We start from the raw sequence: 23875 nt of genomic DNA, 5'->3' as shown, positions 1-23875 counted from the left end.
GACTTTATTGGAGTTAGGAACTATATGCTGATGAGAATTGTTGCTTGGACCCTGTGTGCTTCTGCTTGTTAAATTCCTCACAAAATGGCTATAAACAGTGGGCCACTGATTAGCATAGAGTAGCTGTAACAAGAAGAGACCCTTTTCATTTTTATTATAGTTTTTTAATGGGCTCCAGCTGGCTGCAGTCAGTTATGGCTGAAAATAATTGTGCTGCTTCAGTGTAAACCGTGTAACGACACCTCTCCATATAGACATCTGCAATCACGTATTATGTCACATCATTTGTCCTGTGATAAGGTATCATGGACTAAAATGCAATACTGTCCAACAGACATGACATTCTATTTGGCAAGAGAAATGTGCAACAATGAAACAAAGATGCTTATTATAGCATAATCAATACATCTGTAATAAGTAGAAATTTTTTCTGGAAATTAGGACCTTAAGTGATGCCAGAAATGCAATAGGCTTAGTGGTTTAGATGGCAGAGAGATAGTTTTGTGTGTATACTTGTAAAATGTACTATGGGCAAAAAATGAAAATGCTGATTCCACTTTTTCTTGAATTATATTCCAGTAATCATTATAAAAAGTTCCCTCAGATGTCATCGTATCAGAGGATGCTTGTCCATCGAGTGGCAGCTTATTTTGGATTGGATCACAATGTGGATCAAACAGGAAAATCTGTTATCATCAACAAGACCAGCAGCACCAGAATGTAAGCCCCATCACTGTACTTATTTAGCGTTTTCTTCTTCTCCTATGGATTCATTTATTAGATCACAGTATAAAATTCACAGTACATGACATTTAAAATGTGCAATGTTATTTATCTCTTGCTCTTATCAGAAGTAGTGTGGCATTTATCTGTAGATGATTATCTGAGAACCAAGAAAGTTTATAAAATTCAGAAAATAAAGTGGATTTATTTCCTGCTCTTTTACATAGTTCCTGAAACATAATTCTCTTTCTTCCATCAGTACTCTGTGAAATTACAAACAAAGCTGTGAAAACTTTTATGTCAAAATATAACTTAAATTAAAAACAACAGATATTTTTAAATGAACATGACATACACAGAATAATTGTTATTTTCTTTCTTCTTTCTTCTGCTTTTTAGACATCTATCTAACCTAGAGGCAGAAGTCCTGCCTCTAAAACCCAATTCTACTTACTAGTTGTGTGACTTGGAGCAAGTCATTTAACATGTGCCATCTCCATTTTTTCACCTGTAAAATGAGAGTTTTGAGCTACATGAAACATCTAAGACTTAGTTCTAAAAAGAGAATGACAAGTTTTTTCCCTTTAAAGTAATTGTTTGTTTTTATCTTAATACCTATTCATTGTTTCTTTGAGTCACCAGAAGCATAATAACATGAGTAGTCATTTGCTTTGAAGCTTGGAGCTGTTTTTCTTGAACCTATATATCTGTTGAGTACAGTACAAGCCACTTCTATAACAAAAGGCATGTTAAACTAAAAAAACGGCCCACAGAAAGCATCCATTTTTATAATTTTCTTTTTTCACAATGTGCTTGGTAAACTGTAAATTGCGTGCTCTTTAGGAATGTTAGTGAAGGGAGCTTTTGTGTCAAGCAGAGTATCATGGTTACAATACTCTATATTTTCTGCTCACCAGAGTTTGGGACAAGTGGGGATGGAGATGAGGCTCTTTCTCAATTCAAGCATCAGTTTGTGCTCAGCAGAGGTCAGGGGAAAGTCATAGTGAAGAGAGCACAAACTGGGTGATCTGGGACCAAGCATGGCTATTATTATTATCTCAGGGACAGTGAGCACTCCACTTCTGTGGGCTTCAAATTACTTATATATCTGCAGGATAGTTTGAACGGAATCATGTTTAAGGGTCCTTGAAGTTTCAGAACCATTCAGTCCTGTAGTTGCATTCTACTGTGTTAGCAAAACACATTTTAAAAATTATCAGCTTCCTATTTTACCTGATTGTTTACACATGTGCCTCATATTTGAATAGTAGTAAAAATTAAAGATAACTTTTAAAATCCTTTATATCTTCCCTCTCCATCAAATACTCTTTGTTGTTGTTATAGTTGTGTTGTTGTTTCTTATTCTTCATTTTTTTAATGGCTTTTAGATATCATAATGCAGGGACATGCTGACTGCAAAATAGAAAAGCAGTTGACTACTTCCTTTTGATTTTTTTCTTCTTCTCTGTCTATAAAGTCATAGCAAACATGGAAAACTCCATAGTTCAAGTATATTAAATATGATACAGTTTCAACTGGTGGATAGTAGATTTATTTTTAATTCACACCAATTTTGCAATCACATAGTCATAAATACTAGTCCATATGTTTTAGACATGTTCCCTTGGAGAATGGCTTTGAGAAAATTAAGCATTATATCAAGACTCCTGGTCAACTTTGAATGCTGGTTCTAAACCTGATCTGCCCAGTATGGTAGCCAAATATGGCTATTTACATTTCGATTCACATTTATTAAATTTATATAAAATTTAAACTTTAAAATTCAGTTCCTCTATCAGGTGAGCCATATTTCAAGCAGCTATTGGATAGAGCAGATGTGGAACACTGATATGATTTTAGAACTTTCTATTGATCAGCTCTTTTTAAATCTTTGTGTTTCCTGCAAGTTCCAAATACCACTGGAGAACATAATTTCTCCTTTAAAACTTTTATTTTCTAGGTAGTAGGTATCATATTACTAGAATTTTTCACTTCTGGAAGAGTGCCAGCCTTTTTTTTTTTTTTTTAATGGCCATTTAAAAATAGACTCCATATGTTTACACCTTTAGGAAGAGTTAGAAGTAAGTGTGTGCAGAGAACACCCTCTTGAAGGTACAGTTGCTACAACAGGAAGACCAGGACTCAGCCTCTGGCTAACTCCTTACTCTTATACACCACCATTTAGAGACCCCTTCATGAGTCAAAGCAAATCATGCCTAAATAAAAAACGCAAGTAACTGTATGTCATGGACTTTTAAGGTATTTACTGAAGTATTGAGCTCAACAATGTTCAATTCACAGCTGTCAAGTTCTACTGTTCTATTCTAACTACACTGACCATCCTCTATTTGAGTGGCTCTTGAGGGATGGTGGTGGCTCATCCTCTATTTGAGTAGTTCTTGAGGCTGGAGTGGATAACTGATGTATTTTAGCACACGGAAAAAGAGGATGAATTAAATTTCTGTATCCAAATAGGAACAAATCACAGTTTTCAGAACCTGAGTCATTGTCATCAATTTTAGTGAAAAGAAGTGTTGTTTTGTGGAAAATTATGGTTCGATTTTAAAAGTCTGTTGCCATGCTCTTTGGGGTTGAAGTTCAAAATCGGACATTATACCCAAAACATTCTATTCAAGTTCTAGGTGTCCTGGTTTTTTGGTTTTGTGAAAAATTTCAGAATTGTCTTATCAGGGCAATCAACATGTGTTGGTCAGGAGAACCATATTAATTTCAAACTATTTCTGGATTGAAATGTCTTCATTTATTTAAAGGAGACAATACTGAGATGAGAGTTCCATGTGAGTTTTGTGTTTGGGGAATACTTTCTCAATGTCTAGAGTTTTAATGCTACTCCAATGTAAACACATGAAATGCATATTTTGATGACACTGTAGCCTGAGAGAAATGCAGAAAAATGTGGATTGAGGGTATTTTTGTTTACTAAAAGGTAGAGGGAAAAAAAACCTTCCTTTTATATTTTTCTTCTTTAGTGACACTTCAATACTACTCTGACATTTTTCTTCTTCAGTGACACTTCAATACTACCCTGACATTGATGTTTAAATAATTGTAACTATTTCAGCTCCTTATTGGTTAGAATTTATTTCCCAGAATTCTGATTTTCTAGGTAATAGGCAGTTGAAGTAACTATAGAATGTGACTTGAGAAGGTTAGGTTTTTCATGGAGAAGAAAGAATTTCACATGAAGTTCAAAATATTAAGATCATAACAATATACTCTGTGAGGATTACACATGTGTGTGTACTGCACTGACTTCTAGTATTTTCAATAATATACCCAGATATAATCTATCTGCTCTTTTATGATGAAAAAACTTATCTCAGGATATACTTCTGTTTGTTAAATATCATCCCTTACTTACACTAACATTGCCTACTGCTTATTCATTTCACCACTTTACGTCTTGTAATAATATACATTACATGAGGTAAATGTATATTATTACATTTAATACAAAAAAAACCTTTACAATATAATAATTAAAACTTCATTTTACAGAAGAAGAAAATTAGGCACAAACTGGGTTTTAATTTGGGGCTTACAGAGAAGCAATGGTTAGCATGACTGGGACCTAAACCAATGTATCTAATATCAAAAAGATGTTTTTAAATAATCTTATTCTCTTAAAACAAAAATACCCAGAAAATATTGAGCAGAGTCCTCAAGAAGAGTCCCTGGATTGGTTGAAAATTGTAATCCTTTTAAGTCCTTTGTTGTCTGATAGAAAACAGGGATTGATAGATAAGATATTTTTGAAGATTAACTCAGTGGTATCATTAAGTAACGGAACCTCCCTACAACTTGATAGGTCTTGCTAGATTTGCTGTGCTTATTACTGCCACAAGATGTGATTTTTTGAAGGAATTCATATATATATTAATTATATCTAAATATATATTTAGATATTATGCATAATATGATATATATTTATGTAATATATAATATATAAAGTTTAAATAAATATGAAGTTTAAATAAATATAAAAATTTAAGCTTTACCCCATTTCACGCTTTTATTCTAAGAATGAAAAAGCTACATTTATTAATTATGTTCGCAAGAGGGTGAACCTATTTATTTTGTTATTACAAAATTACTGCCACAGCAATCTGATTGTTCAACTCCATGGATTTGTGCCACATCTACAAGAGCATTAGGTGCAGTGAGAAGCAATGAGACAAGATGGAACGATAGTTGAAGTAAAGTCAACTGTCTATAGAGATTTTACATTAATACATTCCAGGTTTCTGTAAATCTTACCTGATAAGAGCAGAGATGTTATGTTTTTGCAGTCATATAATATACACAGACAAAACTTTCCAGATACTGAAAACACTTCCAGCAACTACAACTCACCAACAACAGACTTCAGGGTCGGTGATCACACAAAAAATTACGAGATAGGATTCTTGTCCTCAAACGTTTTACGCTATGGTTATAGATGGGGGAAGAACTTCAGAATCTCAGTCTTCTTAAAACTTGAAACATGTAGTGCAACTCTTTGTAGATCCAAAGTAGACACGTAACAGATATCTAGAGAATCGCTCCATAATTGAAGGAACACTGTATCAAATATCCAGCAGAACGTATATAGCAGATTCACTGGGGACTACCTGCCCATCCATTTCATGGTTCAAATAGGCATTTAGGAAGACTTTTAGAAAGGGTAAGACTTAAACAAACATCGTGAGGAGGGGGATACATGGCAAACTGGAGTATGGGCTGTAAATGAACATGAGATAATAATATCTACATTTTTGGAGCATTTACTAAGAGCTGGGCATTTTGTTGAGAGGGTTGTGTTAGGTTCTCACAGCCACCTAATGAAAAGGATTTTTTAAAATTATTTTTCTAACTTTACTGAAGAAATACGTACCGAAGGAAAATTAGTGAATTGTCTAAAGTCACACTGCTGCACAGTGGCAGCAGGATGCTAATTCAGGATATTTGGCCTCAAATCCAGGAGACTTTAAAATATTGCTGTACTGGCTGGAGGCAAATATGGAGACAATGATATTGTCAATGACAGTTGAAGGCTACATAAGAATGAATAGAATCTTGAAGGCGGGCAGCTCTTAGAGCTTTAGAACATGAGACTTGATGTGCATAACATGATACTTTCGAAAGACAGGTCTGGTATTGACTAATGGGATATATTCAAGAGGAAATGACCAAGAGTATAAAGACTTGGGTGAGTGCTGCTGTCACCAAGGCATGGGGCTGGAGTTTAGAATAACATTTATGAGAAGTAGGAAGTAATATTTGTGTTCATTTGGGAAACAGTTCAAGGTGGTACTGTCACCTGAGCAAACTGATGCACTTTAGAGAATTAGTAAAGGAAGTCACCTTTCCTCCACAGCACTGCATTTTTGTTGTTGCTCAGAGCTAACCAGAGTAAGAACAGATTTGTGTATGTGACCAGTAGCCTCCAACCACACCTTTTGGTCTACAAATTGGGTCTTAATAGCTGGGACTCCTCTAACATATGGAGTCTCTGAGTTGAGAGGCCCTCCATGTTGTGTTCCTTCACCTTTAGTTAGTTCCTTCACCTTTAGTTAGTTCCTGTCTTCTATCCCATTGTAGATTGCCAGAAATATGTTTTGCCCTGACACTTTTTATTTTTTGATGGAATTTTTTGTCAGCTGTCAGGTTAGGTGATGATGATGAATGAGACCCTTGCTAGGGTGAAGGTATTAGGGTCCATGTTATTTTGATATTATAAATTATAATTATAATGTATTTACTCCACATAATGTTACATTTTTTTATATTTAGGATTTACGCTAAAAATATGAATAGTGATCTTATCAAAATATTTTAAATGCCACAAATATATGTGTCTTTCTATGTAAGAAATTTTGCCCTTCTTTTTCTCTCACTTTCTGATCTTCAGTTTCTCTCTCTTTTACTCATTTTCTGTGTTTGGCACAAAGCAGTTTATTGTTGTTCTGTTAGATATATTTTTAACCTTCCTCTTCATCCCAGAGAAAGGATGCACACTTAGAGTGTGCCATTGGAGATTAGAAACCATCCTCTTGCACAAGTGTTTTTCAAAAAGCCAAGATCAGCCACAGGCAATGAGAATCCCATGTATATCTGAATGTTTTTGCATATGTCAGAGGAACTGTTTAACTCATCCCAGATAATTTTCATGTTAAAAGATTGTCATCTCTTGAACATTTTTTTCTCTTGTCTTTCACATCCACCCACTGTCATTGCCTCAAATCCCCTGCTCTGACAGTGCAGAGCAAAGAAAGGAAACAGCAAATCCACTGAAAGAGAGTGGATACAGGCCCTAGAAACTATGAAACAAAAATAGTGACCCAAAGGCATTGGTTTGAGGCTATACCTTAAGTGCCCAAGGACATAGCCAGTGATCCTGAGAAGTGTGAGCCTGGGTATTTTGCCTCGAGTGGTGAGTGGTGGGTAGTGACCATGGCAGTTCGTTTGTTGTATGTTCCAGAAAGGATGACTGAGTTGGCTGTTTAGTAAATCATAAAAGCCATGAAACTCATTCTAGAACTAAATAAAGCTTCTCTATAGAGCAATGGAGACCAATTGATTTTATTAAGAACCCCTGAAGTGATGGATAGTTATTACTACATCAGCAAGAAGGATCATGGGACTTTCCACTTTCTCAGTGGGTAGACCCAGACAACAGTGGATAGCAGTATGCCAAGGTCACAGAACGTCTGCTGTGCTTAGTTTTCTGAAGAGGCTAAAGCTGAAAATGAGAACCCTTGGTGTTTGGCCCTTAAGCATTTCACTCCCTGCAGGTGATTAAGTACATTTATAACAAAACAAAATAAAGCAAAACATGCTTTTCCTTCCATGTTTATTATATTTATCTTCCTTTGGCTGGGAATGTGCGTGGCTCTGAATAAACTGAGCAGCATCCTGATGTGGATGCTCCCTTAATCATCCCTGAAGAAGACCAAGCATCAATTTATTTAAGTGCCTCTTAAAAATCTATGAGTGGTTGGTTGGCATCCTGTCATTTCTAAACATGGTAAATTTACTCTGCAGTTTTTACAGGAACGGCAGTGAAAAATCATCTGACTAGTTGCCAAAGATCAGAAAACCTAAGAATCACATTGTTCTCAGGAAAACTATGAAACTATTTGCTGAGCAAGACACTTCGTTTTTTGATCTATACTCAGGCTCAAAATGAGACTTATTTGTTCACACTGGTCAAACTCCATGTCATTTTCTTCAAATATTATATTTTCTCCAAATTATTATTCTCAAATACCTCAGAGAATGTAAGATTCTGTAGATGACATAGGTAAATACCAGAAATATACCATAAGAAGGAACATAAGTTTGTGGTATTACTTTCCCTATTTGAAATTATTTATGGGCCTTTGTGTGTGAATGTATAATTAACTATTTTGGAAATGAAACATGTATATACATTCTATAACATAGTGTACTTCATATAACATTTTCATAGAGATTATCTGTGGAGTCATGATATGTTTAATAATTTTATTTATTTATTTATCTATTTTGCTCATGACATCCTAGGTAGATAAAGCTAAGCCATTTTACAGGAGAGAAAACTGAGATCCATCTCTGATCTTATCTAGTCAATTCACAGAAGACCAAGATCAAAATTCAGTGCTATTGTCACTCAGCCATGACTCCTGTCCTAAAGTTAGGGAAAGAGGAATTAGCATTAATAGGCTTAATACTCTCAAACAATGATGAAAAGTAAAGAGAAGTAAACCAAGCACTGTTCTTTAACTCGTACCTATTGATTCACTTATAAAAATTCAAATTTGCATTTTATTGCCTTTAAAATTGAGCAGAGAACCAAATTAAACAACATCAGTACTAAGATAGATGACAAAACCATGATGCCAAAGAAAAAAAAAAAGTCTCCAGAATCACCAGACACACTGGATTCATAATTGCCTTGGCATACTTAGAAGTGACACAAAACTCTGTTTCATGTTCTTAAATTATGTCAGATGAAAATCATTTCTCAAGTGTTCAGTACTGTGCTTTGAACATAAGAAGTATAGGCTATAGCACATGTTAATTCTTTTCATGGTTTATTTGAGGAGCCATGACAATTTTGATCAAAACTGTGTGTGTGTATGTGTGTGAATACAATAGTGTGTAACTACAAGAGTGTCTGTGTGTGTAAATACATATTGTGTTTCATACAGTTTAGAAGTTAAAAGTTCATCATATACATACCTACTGCATATAGTATTGTCCTAAATGTATAATAGTTTTGGAAGAATCAAGATTATTGTGACTCAATTTCCTCAATCTGCATCTTTGCTTGCTATAGGCAGCAGAATTATGCCCAGTACCTGAGGGTTTCCTTGTTTCTTATAAATCCTCCTGTAGGGCTGACAGTCATTTTTGCACTTATAGTTTTGGAAGTCTTAGAGAATACTTGTAGGTGAGAGTCTGGTTATGTAGAATGAATATAATAATAATAATAATAATATGTTTCAATGTTCAGTACAACTCTTCAAACAATAAATTGGAATCTATCAAGAGCAGAGCACATTTATGTAACACATTTTATCCCACAACCTGACTTCTTCCAATGTACAGTCCTTCAGGTACCACAGAATTCTCAGAGGAGCTTAGCCTTTAACTTCTCAAACTTTACTTCCCGCCTTCTGGACTTCAAGCCAGGAAAATGAAAAATATATACATATAGCTTTTATTTACACATACCAAAAATATTTGGCAATTCCCTATCAAGTAAACTACACTAGTAACTGTGCCTTCACTGGGATTGAAATACTGTATTTGCATATGGGCTTCAATGGAATACTTTTTTATACAACATCACAACGTATAAACGAAAAGCCTTTTGTCTCAAAAAACAACAACAACAACAACAACAATTATATTGAACAGTTTCCAAAGAAAACATCACTTTCAGAAAAATATGACTACCATATTTGGAAAAACACAGATCAATCCATTATTTGAGTATTATAATACAGATTATATCAATCCTACTTAAGGTTAACGCTAAGGAAAATTTTGAATCAATAATCATTGTTTTGCCTTTAGATTTTTTCTACTCAAAAAAATATGAACAGTGTAACAATAGTTTATAAAATTCATTAAGTGCATTACTAGTGCCTAGCACTGGGCTTGGTAGCTTACTTGCATTATTGTGCATCTATGTAATCCTCCCAAGCAAGTTAACTGTTATATTTTCTATTTTTTTTTACAAGAAACCAAACAACAGTGCTCTCCCTCTAGGAGGTTAAGTATGTTGTGAAAAGTCGCACAGTGAGCTGCAGAGCTGAACAGACATAACCGTTTTTAGGCTTGTTTCTCAGTGTTATGTCTGTATTCTTGAAACTATTTTAGTTATTGAAACTATTGCTATTTCAAATACAGTATGCTAGTTCATGTCCATTTCATATAAAGAAATTAGGTTATGTATTAAAATTCAATGGTTGTTTTCAGGGAGTGGAACTTTGAGCCATTGTATGTGTTAATGCTACTATCATTCAGTGTTATTATAGCACTGAAATGGAAGGGTGGAGAATTTAAAGAAAAAAAAAGGTACACCAATAATCTAGCCCTGACTTTATTCAGTTTATTACCACTGATAAGAAAAGCCTGAGATTAGAAGACTTGCAAGAAATTAGTATCCTGGAGCCGAAGAAGAAATCACTCATCATCAATTCAGTGTTGGAAGGGAATTCAGCATGCAAAGTGTTGTGCTCTTCTGTCAAAGTAGCACCAGAGAGAAGTACATGATCAAATATATTGAACCAAATATCACATTTGTAGATTAACATTAGATTATTTGTTTATAGGTTTACTTAGAAGATACCACTGGAGTTTTTGAAAATTTTATTTTATTTTTTTATTATACTTTAAGTTCTAGGGTACATGTCTAGGGGTGGAGGGCTGGGGGAGGAAGAGCATTAGGAAAAATACCTAATATAAATGATGAGTTGATGGGTGCAGCAAGCCAACATGGCACATGTATACCTATGTAACAAACCTGCATGCTGTGTACATGTACCCTAGAGTTTTTGAAAATTTAAGTAGCCTAAAATTGTCCTAGGCTAATCCTAAATCTTAATCATGATTGAGATTGATGATGAATCAATCAATGGTTGCTATTTGGTGGAATCATCAATTTTAGGCTAATCCAAAACATTTCAAGTTTTACATAGTGGCCAAACAATCTGTAAAATGGTCCCCATGTAAAACTTGAAATGTTTTGATAAGTTCAAGAACCTAGGCATATATTTGATGTTATCCTCATATTTTAAAATATATGTGCACAGTATTTCATAGATAATTCATATAAGATCATCCACATATCATTTAGAAGAATTGGCATTCTATAAAGTAATTTTTCTATTGTAGACATAATTTTTCGTTTGTGGAAATTCTAAATGTATAGGTAAATTTGAAGAAATAAATCTGTTTTGCTAAGCTAAGTATATCTATCTGACGTGTGTGACTCTTATGTGCTGTTGCCAACACCACGATTAATATAGATAATCAAGCTCACAAACCTAGTATATAATATACCAGGTCTTAATTGCATGTGATTACTTTCCCTTTTTAAAACTTCATGTTTTCCCCTTTTTTTTCTTATCCTTATAATCTTTTTCTATAATACCATTATTTAGTCTTCTCCTATAGATAAGAAAAAAGAGATCTTCAGAGTGGACAGTATTATTTAGTTATTATCCTTATATTATCATTAGTAAATGGATGTTTTTATATGTACAGATCAAAAAGGACATAGCAATAAAAAGAGTGAGTGGCAGGGTAGGAGTGGTTTACATATACTAGAAGGCCTTAGAAGCAGGAAGCGTAATTAAATCTGGTATTTTTGGCCGGGCGCCGTGGCTCACGCCTGTAATCCCAGCACTTTGGGAGGCCGAGGTGGGAGGATCACGAGGTCAGGAGATCGAGACCATCCTGGTCAACACGGTGAAACCCCGTCTCTACTAAAAATACAAAAAATTAGCCGGGCGAGGTGGCGGGCGCCTGTAGTCCCAGCTACTCTGGAGGCTGAGGCAGGAGAATGGCGTGAACCCGGGAGGCGGAGCTTGCAGCGAGCAGAGATCCGGCCACTGCACTCCAGCCTGGGCGACAGAGCGAGACTCCGTCTCAGGAAAAAAAAAAAAAATCTGGTATTTTTAAAAGTAGCAGTGCAGTGGAACAATTGAGAATTGGTTTGACAAAACAAAATATCTAATGCCTATTTTAGGTGATTGTAATAATATGTGCTATGAAAGAATATTTTCTAAATATCCAAAGTATGTGAATATTTTAATTATCTATTATCCAGTAATTGGGTACAAACCACTACTAAGTTGTTGAATTGTTTTTCTATCTTTTTAAGCTAATAATTTTCATCATTTTGTTGTTATAAAATAATTATTATTTTCATAATCACAAGTATATAAAAGGTTTAAAGTAAAATTTCCTGTTATCCCACCATGAGACATACTTACTCCTAGCATTATTATTCTTATATATTATAGTTTCAACATAAATATGATCAAATCATATCTACATTTTTAATTGCTTTTCTGTGTTACTCAATATTATTGGATATAATTTTAAAGAGTCACATATCATACATTACATACCTTAAATTGCTTACCTAATCTACTATAGATTTTCGCTATTTTGCTGTTGTGAATGATAGAACTCTGCATTCATTTATTATTTTCTTTGGATTCATTATTTAAAATGGAACCACTTTGTCAAGACAAAATATTTTAAAATGTTTAAGTCTCCAAATCCACATAGCCAAATTGTTTGCCAGAGCAGAGGTGCCAGTGTAAGAGATGTCTTACAAATGCATGTTGTTTTTAAATGTTGTGCTTAATGTTGTTGTTCGTCAAAAGTCTTATGTTAAAGGAGAGTTAAAGAGTTGGTTTGCATGCCTCTGCTTATATATACAGTATACTGTAGAAGCAGAGAAGAATAAAATGAATTTTCCAAGGGTGTTACAAAATTTGGAACAAGAGTTTGAAATATGCTAATAAAGAACATTGGCTACTTAGCACTGCACATATTAAGTTTGTAAGGTATAATAGTCTCATTTAAAAGAAAACGAAGTGGTATGAGATGACAAACTGATAATGCAAATTGTGAGATACACTTATTTAAAAAGAAGAGCATAAGACTTTCCTATTTTCAATAAAATACATCCAAAATGTACATATTTTAATTGAAAATGTTTGAAATATTAAGGGAACAGTGTCATTAGATTTCTCTAATTTGTTTGATTATTAAAATGCTTTTGATAGGTGTCTTACACCATAAACATATTTTGTACTGTTGTGCATAGAAACTTTTATTTGTTGAGATACGCATGCATACTGATAACCACCTTTCAGTTACTTAGGGTGAAATTCAAGACTTCTCTCTATGACTCTACATATTCAGTAGAATTAAATTCTTCATTTATATTTGGAAAATAAGGGAAGGATTAAGGTTAACTATTTGGAAGAAAAGTAATAAATCCGGTCTTAAGAACCTGGCAGTAAGGTAAATTATTAAAATACTTCAAGATAAGAAAGATTAAAAACAATAATAATAATAGGTACTCATCTATTTCAAGCTTCGAGGGGAAAAAAAACTAAAACTGGAACTGAATGACTAGAAGACAAGAGTTTGATTATCTTCACTCAGCCACACTGTTTCTCAATTCATGAACTATGCCTAATTAAGGAACAATGAATAATTAATTCTGACTTTTCAAAGGTTTCATTGGGGTTGCCAAGAAATTGACCAGAAATGCCAGTGCTATTCACTACACATGAACAATAAGTTTCACAGTAGTTATGTGCTACAAATTGTGGAAAAACATATTTTACCTTCGGAAGAAGAAAGTATTTTTCACCTAGAATGAGCATTACATTTATTTTCCATGCTTTTTTGATGATAATATAGAGAAAGATAGAAATGATACCGTATGTACTAAAATCTACCAGAAAAAGAAGTTAGGCATGAATGATGCAGGGCTGTAAAATATATAGTAAAGTCTAGTCATCATTGATTTGATAAATACCACAACCTTTTGCAGTTTTGAGAATGTTTTCATGTAATTACATTCACATATTAATACATTAAAAGTTACCCATTACCATTTTAAATAAAGGTCTACAATACATTGTTTTAGTTCTATTCATTTTATTGCTTAGAAATAATATTGCTATGGTGGTAAATTAACTGTGAAAGGGAGTTGAGTTTTCAAAGCTACAATATAATGGTACATTACCAGTAATTTTTAGTCTAATCACTTGCAATACTTCAGGTATATGCCTCAGTTTGCATAAGTTTAAACTGCAAATTTGCTCTTTAGTGCTATAATCATAAACAATTCTCTATCAAATCAACCTAGAAAAATTTTATTAGATTCACTTGATTTTTTAAGCAAAATTCTAATAGTTACTCTATGATCATTCAATATTTCTGGAAAAATATAAAAGGATTAATAATTTGAACTATTACATTCCAGTATTTGAAAAAATCCTAAGGTGTTTGAAATGCAGTTATTAAGGATGCATCTTGCATAATTTGTGTCAGTGGGAAATATTTTTGCTCTAAATAATATTTACATTATTAATTAGAATAAGCCTTTTGATTACTTTTTAGTTCTGTTGTAGATGCATTTTTTTCTAAATATATAAAAAACAAATAAATGACTACCACAAAGAAATGGAAATGATATTTTTAAAATAATGTTTAAATAGCTGTTTTAAAGTTACAATGACACTTGAAACTGAGAAGTTCCCAAACTAGGAAAGCCAAAATTTTCATTTTCACTTTCATGTCTTCCCAAGAGACACTCTCCGACTTAAAACAAAAAAAAATTTGTTTTTGTAACGTGATTAATTTTGGTCGATATAAATAGAAACATAAATCTGATTTTTAAAGATCTTACTAATGTTCTAAATTTGAATGTATACTCCTACTAACCAAATTCTCTTCTGATGTATAATTATAGGATTTAAAATTTTATATCTTATTAAGTGACTTTTTTGTCTGTCCCTGAATTATAGTGATTTATGAATAGCTGTGGTAAATGTTCATTTGTTTATACATTGGTTAATTTATTTATTCAGCCAAATGCCTCTCAGGTACCAGGCATGGTTCTAGGCACTAAGACTTAAGTATTTAAAAAAGACAAGGTCTGTACTGAGATGAAACTTAAATTCTGATTCTGGTTAGTATGCTGGAATCTCACTTTAATGCTTTTCAACCTCAATAAGTCAATCTATAACAAATTCACTTTATGCTCATGAATCAGAAAGTTCACATTCTGAGATCATTTTATTTGTAAATGGACAATTACAGACTATTATAAACAAATACAAACAAAATTTCTGTAAATTTAGAAGTTAGTAAATCATTTCACTTAGCTAGAGTTTATCAGATTACAGAGCTTAGGGATATTAGAAGACACCAAAATAGTACTGATACAATCAACATCTGTATTTAAGTCAGCATCCTAATTTCACTTACTATGGAAAAAAAAATGTGTAACAACATATAAGTATTGGTTGAAAATGTTGGAATGCTTTAAAAAAATCTAGAGAATTGCTAGTGTTTACAGGGACCTGCAAGTCTACACTGTAATATCTTTACAGTGTAATAAGAAATTGAAGTGTCTTGTGACTATGCTACACTGAAACATGTTTAATTTATCTACTGTAAATGGCCTTTTCATTGTAAAGTACAAGTTTACTTCTCTAGAATAGTAATTTCAATATGTCGTATTAGCACTTTCAGGTTTTTGGTTACATTTTAAGTTTGGTGGAAAACATTTACATTGAAAACTAGGATAATTTGTTGGAGGATTTTGGTTCTTTATTTTTGAGTTTGAGGGTCTTCAGCCCACTGTGTACAATACAGAGGAACAAAACTGAGTCTCTGGAAGGATGTGACCAGGCTGTGTGATGCCTGTGGCTTACTGGGCAAATGCATAAACGTGAAATCAAAAGAAGCATGGAGGGATGGTTTCCTTGTCTTTAAAAGAGGCAAAAAATATTTGCTTCTGCACCGAACTTTTATTGTAAGGATTGAATAAGATATTGACACCATGTTCCAAAAATTATACTCAGTTTACAAAACTCTAACGGATACTATTCCAGTTTTTTGCTATTGTCTGCTCATCAATATTATTACAATTTATGTACACATATTTAAGGAAAGAAAGAATGCTTCTCATCAAGATTTGAATTATACATTTAAACTTCTTTATTTTCAAAGTGCTATTTGCTTATTTTGGAGCTAGGAGTAAATGATAAGTTTCTCTTAATTACTGGTCACTCACATTACACAACAGACTCTGTGAGTGGCTTCCTAATGACTCAAAGCATAATGAACCCAGCAGGGACAGAAAACCTTCTAGGCTTCAGAAGTAATACATCAGATATGACAGAGACCCTTTAATGAGAGTCATAAATTTTAACTGTCTAAGTCAGAAGCAAACGTTTTAGCACTTCCTCTGTGGATGAACCCAAGTCCAGATCATTCACTGAGTTCTGTGGTCTGCAATGACAACTGTGGGAAATTAACAAGGAAATGGAGCCCTTTCCTTTAATAATACCAAATGATTAAGAGGACCTAAAAAAATCAATTGACTAATCAATAGTGTGTAACTGCTTGAAGCATTTTCCCCATGCTAATCAGCCATTAAGTTGTTTAAACTAAATACCTCCAGTTTCTCCAATTACTGAACTGATTTACAAGACATGGTCAAGAGTGTCAGAGTTTACTGGAGTCAGATTCCAGAGCGTTTGTTATTGGAGGAGACAGAAAATAGTTTTTAAGTGATCCTCTCTCGCTGTACGGTCCAAAGACTCTTAAAAGGGAAGGTGTGATAGAAGACATTCTGTCGGTTTCCAGACATTGGTGAATTAATATGTTACTGTCAAGTTCTAAACATGTATATTTGTTTGAGAATATGGTCAGGAAGTTATTTGAATTCAGGAATAATAGAAGTCAAAATAACTAAAGAAAACATCTATACAATATATACAGGAAGGCCTTTAAATTTTTTTCTCAATTTCAGCCATGATGAGCAGCATGTAGCAAACAAGACCCCAAATTCAAAACAACAAAAAGTATTCTAACAACATGTGAAGTGACATATCATTACCTACCTGTATATTGCCAGCAACTCTAATATCAAAACCACTTGTAAACTTTTAAGTTAAATGACACTGTGGGGGAAGAACAACACTAAGAAATAACTTTAAACAAGGGGAAAAAACTTTTTTATTGATATGTTTTACTTTGCTGGCAGACCAGAGCAAAGGTTTTGTGAACATTTAAAAGATGAAAAAGGTGAAGAATCCCAGAAGCGGTTTATCTTGAAGCGAGATAACTCTAGTATTGATAAAGAAGACAATCAGGTTGGTTCTCAAGTTTGAGAGTGGCTGACATTGTTGTTTTTGAAGGTGGGCTGACTGATGTTCTTGTCGTCCCTCTGTTGTCCCTGCCTTCCCTCCAATCCTCCCCTGCCTCTGATACCACTGTCCGATCTCCAACCTCCTTCTCCTCCTTGCCTCCCCCTTTGGCATTCAATGGGTAGCAAAAAAAAAAAAAAAAAAAATGTCCTGGTTGCTTTAGCAATGGCTCTGTGTTGGGCTGCATGGGTGGTGCTTGGCGCAGTTTCTGCTGCATGTCTGGGGGGGTCGGGATGCCACAGGCTCCGAGCTGTGGAGTAAAGCTTTGTCAGTCGCATTTCCAGATGTCTGTGTAACTATGGCAGTCGTTCCACTCCCTACAGCTTTGTCCTTCAGTTGTGCACAAATTGAGCTGGATTATCAATACGGACCGATGATCAACCGGTGTAGCTGTAAAGAACAAACCTTGTTATGGTGAGGACAGGTGGATTTTGCAACTATCCTAAAATAAGTCTTCACAGAAAAGAATTGAGTTCATGTTTTAGTCTTTTATCCCCTCTCCTTCCCATGTTTTATGGTCCATGTAAATTGTCTGCTTGTTTTGCATGAAGTGTAGCAGAACTTTATCCTCGTGTATTTTGCTTGTGACAAAACATTATGTTGTTCTAGAGTAGCCTTATTTGTGGTACCTGGACAGGAGTAAAGAGGCTTTACTAAATCTCTTCTTTAGATGGGGGCTGTGGGATCCAGGGTGACTAGAAGAAAGCTAAGTAAATGGCAAAAAAAAAAAAAATCCCACAAATTTTTAAATGATAATAACAATAGAAAGTCATATAAATGCCATTACAATTATACTTTGTGTCTCTGACAATCAAAATAGATTTTTTTGAAAATGACTTTGCTTTAGAATTTTTAAAGGTAAGACAATGTGCATCTCAAGTTACCATTTTAATCACTCTCAGTGAGTCATTCAGCCAGTATGTGCATCTCTGACGCACTTTTTGAAAACTTGTTCATCATTTGTATCTCGTTTCCTCCCACTACCACCAAGCTCCACCATGGCTCCTGTTGACTATGAAACACGTGCCTGTGTCATGTTTAGTGGGTGTCTGTTGAGTGGATGGATGGATGTGGTTAGTGCAGAGCAGTTTGTGAGCAATGGAAAGAATAGATGGAAGGAGACTTAAGATTCAGGAAGTAGTTCAGAAAATAGGATAAAGAACAGTCCTCATGCTGGGTTCTTTGAAGCATTACTTTAGAGTTCTTGGTATTGACTCTTGTCAACAAACAGGTTTTTAAATTTTAGCCTGTAAACCTGGGGTCATTCATTCTATGCTAAATGCAATTCGTAGGATCAGTCACTGAATGAAGAACACAAAATAGAAGGTGAAGTGATAGTGTCCACATCTTCCTTTCTCTTCATTACTTTCTTTGCTCACTTGCTTTTTCTCCAGTCCCCAAGCTTTCAAAATGATTTCTTCCCTCAGCCACTTTGAACTAGCCACTTCCTCTTTTTTCACCAGCATTCTACCTCCTTCTGAGGTGTCAGAACCACACAGGTAAGCAAGAGAGACAGAGTCCATCAGTGATGAGCCACCATGTATGTGAATTGGCTGAATACCTGAGGCACAGTGAGGTGAACTCATTTTGGAAACACCTGTGCTATTGCATCCAGTGAGGAACCAACCAGCAGCAGCAAACACCTCTCACTACTGCATGTCATGCACACACTAGGTACATGCACCCAACACAGCCTCCTCAGGGAACAGAGAGAATGAGACTTTTCAGGCTCCATTTGTTTAAGTGAACATTTATTATTCTTAGCTGACAGTTGCTTAACCGCAGATTTCTAACAACGCAACTTGGATAACCCTCCTGATTTCTTTTTTCTGTTCAGCAAAACAGAATGCATCCATTTAGAGATGACAGACGAAGTAAATCAATTGAAGAGAGAGAAGAGGAATATCAGAGAGTGAGGGAGAGAATATTTGCACACGATGTGAGTAGTTGTTTTAATTGCCTCTTTAGTGCACTCCTTCCATCAGCAGTAAGGCTTCCTCATTCCCCAGACAGTGAGGTGGCAGGAATAAAAAGCCTGGAGCCAAAGAACAAATCAAACCGAAGAAAACTAGAGGTGATTTTGGAAAAGGATCTGGTTCAGGGAAGTGATAGAAACCTAGCCAAGGGTTTGGGCATGTTCTTAGGATATGACTGGTGGGGACACATAGAGAGGTATGATTTTGGTCAGTGATACAGACCTTAAGTACAGAGAGCAGTTGTCAGATTTGAAGAAATGCCTTCACCTCCACATTAGCCAACAGATTACCTACCTAGGGTTGTTTTCTTTTTAATAACAACATTGTACAGGGGAAAGAGTTACAAAGAAGAAAGAATCTGTTTATCTCACACACACATCCATATACAATGAGTGTTGTCTGGGTTCTTAGCAAATATGGACATTTCATTACACTAAAGTTAGATTGGTTCTCCTCAATTCCAAATCAGATCTGTGATCAGTTTGTCAAGGGAATAATCATAAAACAAATCCCAACAACAACAAAAAATGTTGGAATTTTTTATCTTTACCCGCTATGGTCAAGATAAAATGCAATTAATTAAACATTAAAAGGTAAAAAAAAAAAAAAATAGAGGCTGGATTTAAACGCAAGGAAAAGGGCAAGCAACTGCCATAGCGTTTTCATTCCATGCAATCATTTAGCAACCTCCTCAAATGATGTGGGTTCTTCACCCTGCCTAAGTAGAAGTGTGAGCTCCTTTGTAAGACTCCGTGGCCAACGCTGCAAGCTTTGCTGAGTCTGGTGGAATATCTGATCTCCTGCTATGATCTGCTTCTGGAGGCCACACAAAGCCAGCCCAGAGAAGTAGGCTTCAGTGCTTGACTTGGAGGAAGACTGCTGTCCTGAAAAGTTTCAGGCCAAAGCCAGTTTCTCTGATCTTCCAGCTGGTGCTGGTTCCTTTAATATGAAAGTGCAGGGGAGATTCAACCTCCTCCACCACTGCACTTCTTTCACGTTTATATCCCGCCCCCCCACAACCCCCGCCACCTTTCCTGAACACACTGAAATAGAATTTTGATGATTGGATAATCCAGCTAAGAGCTCTGAAATTAGGAGAGTGAGAGAGTGAGGGAGATGGAAGTTACCATAGTTGGAGGTCTGGATGCAATTTTAGAAGACTCTGCATATGGGTAGGCTACTTAGACTTTTATTATGGTCAGAATTTTAGATAATGCAAAACACAGCCTGACATGTGGTGGGCCTTTAATTGTGTTTGGTGGATACAAGAATGAAGTTATGAGAGGATCTATTCCAGTCATAATAGGATAAGGATGCCTACAGTGGCCTGGGAAGTAGCATTTGCCTGTCTGAAGACCTTCATAGAGCTTCATAGAGATAATTTTTTTTTTGAAAGCTAATTCATTTTTTATTCTTATTCTCTCTCTCCTGCTCTTTCTCCTCAAACACACACACACACACGCACGAACACACACACACACACACACACATATATTTTCCCTCACCCTCTGGTCCTGGCAGGTCAAGTAATTTATGAATGAGTTATGTTGAAAAGAAAATACAAACCCCACCTAAAATGCACAAACAATATTATGCTCTTTTTAAAGTTGTGTCACATTGCTAGACACTTGACAGCTAGGTGACAGAAAGTCTGTCACTGATGCCTGTCTGTGATGAAGATGACGCCTGTGCTGCTTATTTCATTTGCCAACTCTCAGGTCCAAAGAGAGGTCACAGGGAGACAGGGTCTGCATGACTTTCTTTATACATTGCATTTCCCTACAACCTTGTTAACGAGATTAACAGCTGGGGATCTGGGTTGAACATTTTAGGCAAGTGTTGCTATTTGAAGCATCTGTGCCCACATGCTGTATCAACAGTTTTTAAAAAATAAAAGCACATGTAAATGTGAGAAAGCTTAAATGTCAAGCTATTGCCATAGCTTTTTTAATCCATGAAATCATTTGGCAACCTTCTTTAAAATGCTGTGGCTTCTTCTCTCTGTAGGAATGGAGGTGTGAGCCCCTTTGGTAGCCTCTCTAGTGGCCAGCTTTTCTGGCTTTACTAATTTGAGTGGAGGACCAGCCTGTTTCTAGCATGCCTTTTAACTTGATATCGTAGGGCAGGGGTTTAAATTGGCATCAGATACCCAGACTATACTTATAGAAGGGCTTGAAGGATTCAATGAAATCCCAGACATCATTTGCAAATTATGTTCATGAACATATGTGCATTTTTTAAAGAAATGGTCCCTATTATATATCATATTCTTACAAGTTTCCATAACCCTTAAAAGGTTAAGACTCTTTCTCTTAGAGGGCAAGAAACAACCAGTGTCTTTCTCTCTATCTGTATAGTTCTGCTAGAGATATGTATTCATACCACTGGTATTTTCTATGTGTTAGCTATTTATTGTCTTATAACAAAAAATTCCAAAATTCGGCAGCTGAAAACAAACAAAAAACACTCACAGTTTTTATGGGTCAGGAGTCTGGGAGTGGTTTAGCTGGGCGATTCCAGCTCAAAGTCTTACATGAGGTTGCAGTTAAGCTGTCAACTGAGGCTGCAGTCACCTGAAGGATTGATCAAGTGGTTATCTGCTTTCAAACTCTCTTACATGATTATTGGAAGGCCTCAATTCTTCACTGGCTATAGGCTGGAGATCTCAGTTCCTTACAATGTAGGCTTCGATAGGCTGTTTGGTGTCTTCATGACATGGCAACTAGCTTCCCCTGAGGAAAGTGATTTAAGAGAGAGAGAGAGAGAGAGAGAGCCCAAGATGGAAGCCACAGTCTTCTATAACCTAATCTTGGAAATGATATGTCTCCCCAGCTATGTTGTCTTGGACACTCAGATCCACCTTGGAACAATGTGGGAAGTACCACACAAGGTTGTGAATATCAAATGGCAGGGATCATTGGGGGTGACTCTGTTTAAAGAGACTATTACTATATCCTCTATTGACACAAACACAAAGCCAGCACACTTTAGGGGACCTTCATCTAGTACTTCCAGATCCCCAAATGATCATTACCAGTGCCCAAATGGCTGAGGCACAAGATCATTCTTTCATAAGATGATAATTACAGTATATTAAATCAATTAGAGAACAAATGCAAAGAATCCAGCATAAGGAAACTATGTTACAGAACTCTAATCTTTTTCATAGCTGGTCTTTAGTTTAGTTTCTTCATAATTTGAAAACAGAGCTAACAAAGCAGCTCTCCTTGGCAATTATTATTTAAGTAGTGGAGTTATTCAAACAGTTTCAAATATTGCTTAAATGCATTGTTTTGCTACTTGAAGTAAAAGTAGAGAGTTCAGAAATACCTCCTAGTATTTACAATTTAGCAACAGTCAAATTTATTCTAATATCAGAGACATTCTTGAATAATGTCCAAATATATCTTGGTGTCTAAGGGGCGTGTGTTTGTGTGCGTGGTGTGTGTGTATGTGTGTGACAGAGAGTGATTGAGACAGAGAGAGAGAGAGAGTACTTTTGTATGCAGGCACATAAAATATGTGAGTTGCTTTGGGGATTTTCCAGAAACAAATTCAAATCCACTTTGAGAATTTTGACATCTTGAGATAAGACACATTTCTTCATTATTTGAGAACTAAATAGTTGTAAGTCCAAACAACAATTTAGAATTTAGTACCCAAATAATAAATGTATTTTTTGTAGTCAGTATATTTGAAATGTTCTTTTTTCCTTTGGCAAAACTTTATATTTAGGCTTATTTTATGGTTAATTCTATGCAATGTAACTGACTTTGGAAAGGTTAAATTGATAAAGTAATACACTTGAGAAGGTATGTTTTGCCTGGAGGCTAATTTCTGAAGGATATTTGTGTATGAATAGGGATTCAGTGAAGAGTTCATCTGTGGTCCTCCTAGCGTATGCTGGGACTCCTCTTCAGTGGGAATGGGTGATAAGGGCATGTGGTGCCACCAGAGTTGAGGGTGGGATGTGGGAGAGAACTCTATAACCCATTAAGCAAAATCATTTTTCTTCTTTTAAAAAGAAGCAAGCCTTTTATATCCAAAAATGCATATAAGTGACAGCTTTGAATGTTGCACTTAATTACTGTGACAATTTTATCTTTCTCTGCTATTAAAATTTGCAAGTTATTAATACTACTTTAAAAAAAGTTTATTTTCATCAGCTACTGAATCACAGCCCATAACCATATCTATCTTATTTATGAAAATGTAGTTGAGGGGATAATGAGATAATTTTTAAGAAACTTTCCAAAGAAATCAGAAAAATACTCGAGATGTTATTGGGCAAGGTATTTTTTTAAAAAAAAAAAAAATTTGAGACAGGGTCTCTGTTGCTTGGAGTACAGTGGCATGATCTCGGCTCACTGCAACCTCTAGCTCCTGGGCTCAAGTGATTCTCTCACCTCAGTCTACCAATAGCTGGAACCACAGGTGTGCACCACCATGCCCTGCTAATTTTTGTATTTTTTGTAAAGACAGGGTTTCGCCATGTTGCCCAGGTTGGTCTCGAACTCCTGAGCTCAGGCGATCTGCCTGCCTTGGCCTCCCAAAGTGCTGAGATTATAAGTGTGAGCCACCACTTTGGCATGGGCAAGGTATCTTTGACTTACTTGTATCTTACTTTTTAATACAGAGTTTGGGGTTCTTAACTTTTCCCCTGATGCTATTACATTGAGTCTGAAGAGGTCACTATGTCTTTAATGAACTCCT

The 23875-nt window shown here is 35.3% G+C and overlaps 1 protein-coding gene across 2 annotated transcripts in view; it reads left to right on the top strand.

Annotated features, from left to right (window-relative positions):
- Positions 1-23875, top strand: part of ARPP21 (cAMP-regulated phosphoprotein, 21kDa) — a 155322-nt gene that overhangs the window by 50929 nt on the left and 80518 nt on the right. For both annotated transcript variants that reach the window (XM_011965166.1, XM_011965168.1), the window contains 3 exons: positions 580-720; positions 17024-17132; positions 19024-19125. In XM_011965166.1, coding sequence (XP_011820556.1) covers positions 580-720; positions 17024-17132; positions 19024-19125 — 352 coding nt within the window. The remainder of the gene's footprint in view (positions 1-579; positions 721-17023; positions 17133-19023; positions 19126-23875) is intronic.

This window comes from Mandrillus leucophaeus, unplaced genomic scaffold (assembly GCF_000951045.1).
Source record: "Mandrillus leucophaeus isolate KB7577 unplaced genomic scaffold, Mleu.le_1.0 Scaffold717, whole genome shotgun sequence".
Lineage (NCBI taxonomy): Eukaryota > Metazoa > Chordata > Mammalia > Primates > Cercopithecidae > Mandrillus > Mandrillus leucophaeus.
Note: the sequence above shows the minus strand (reverse complement) of the source record. Positions and strands in the feature narration are given on the sequence as shown.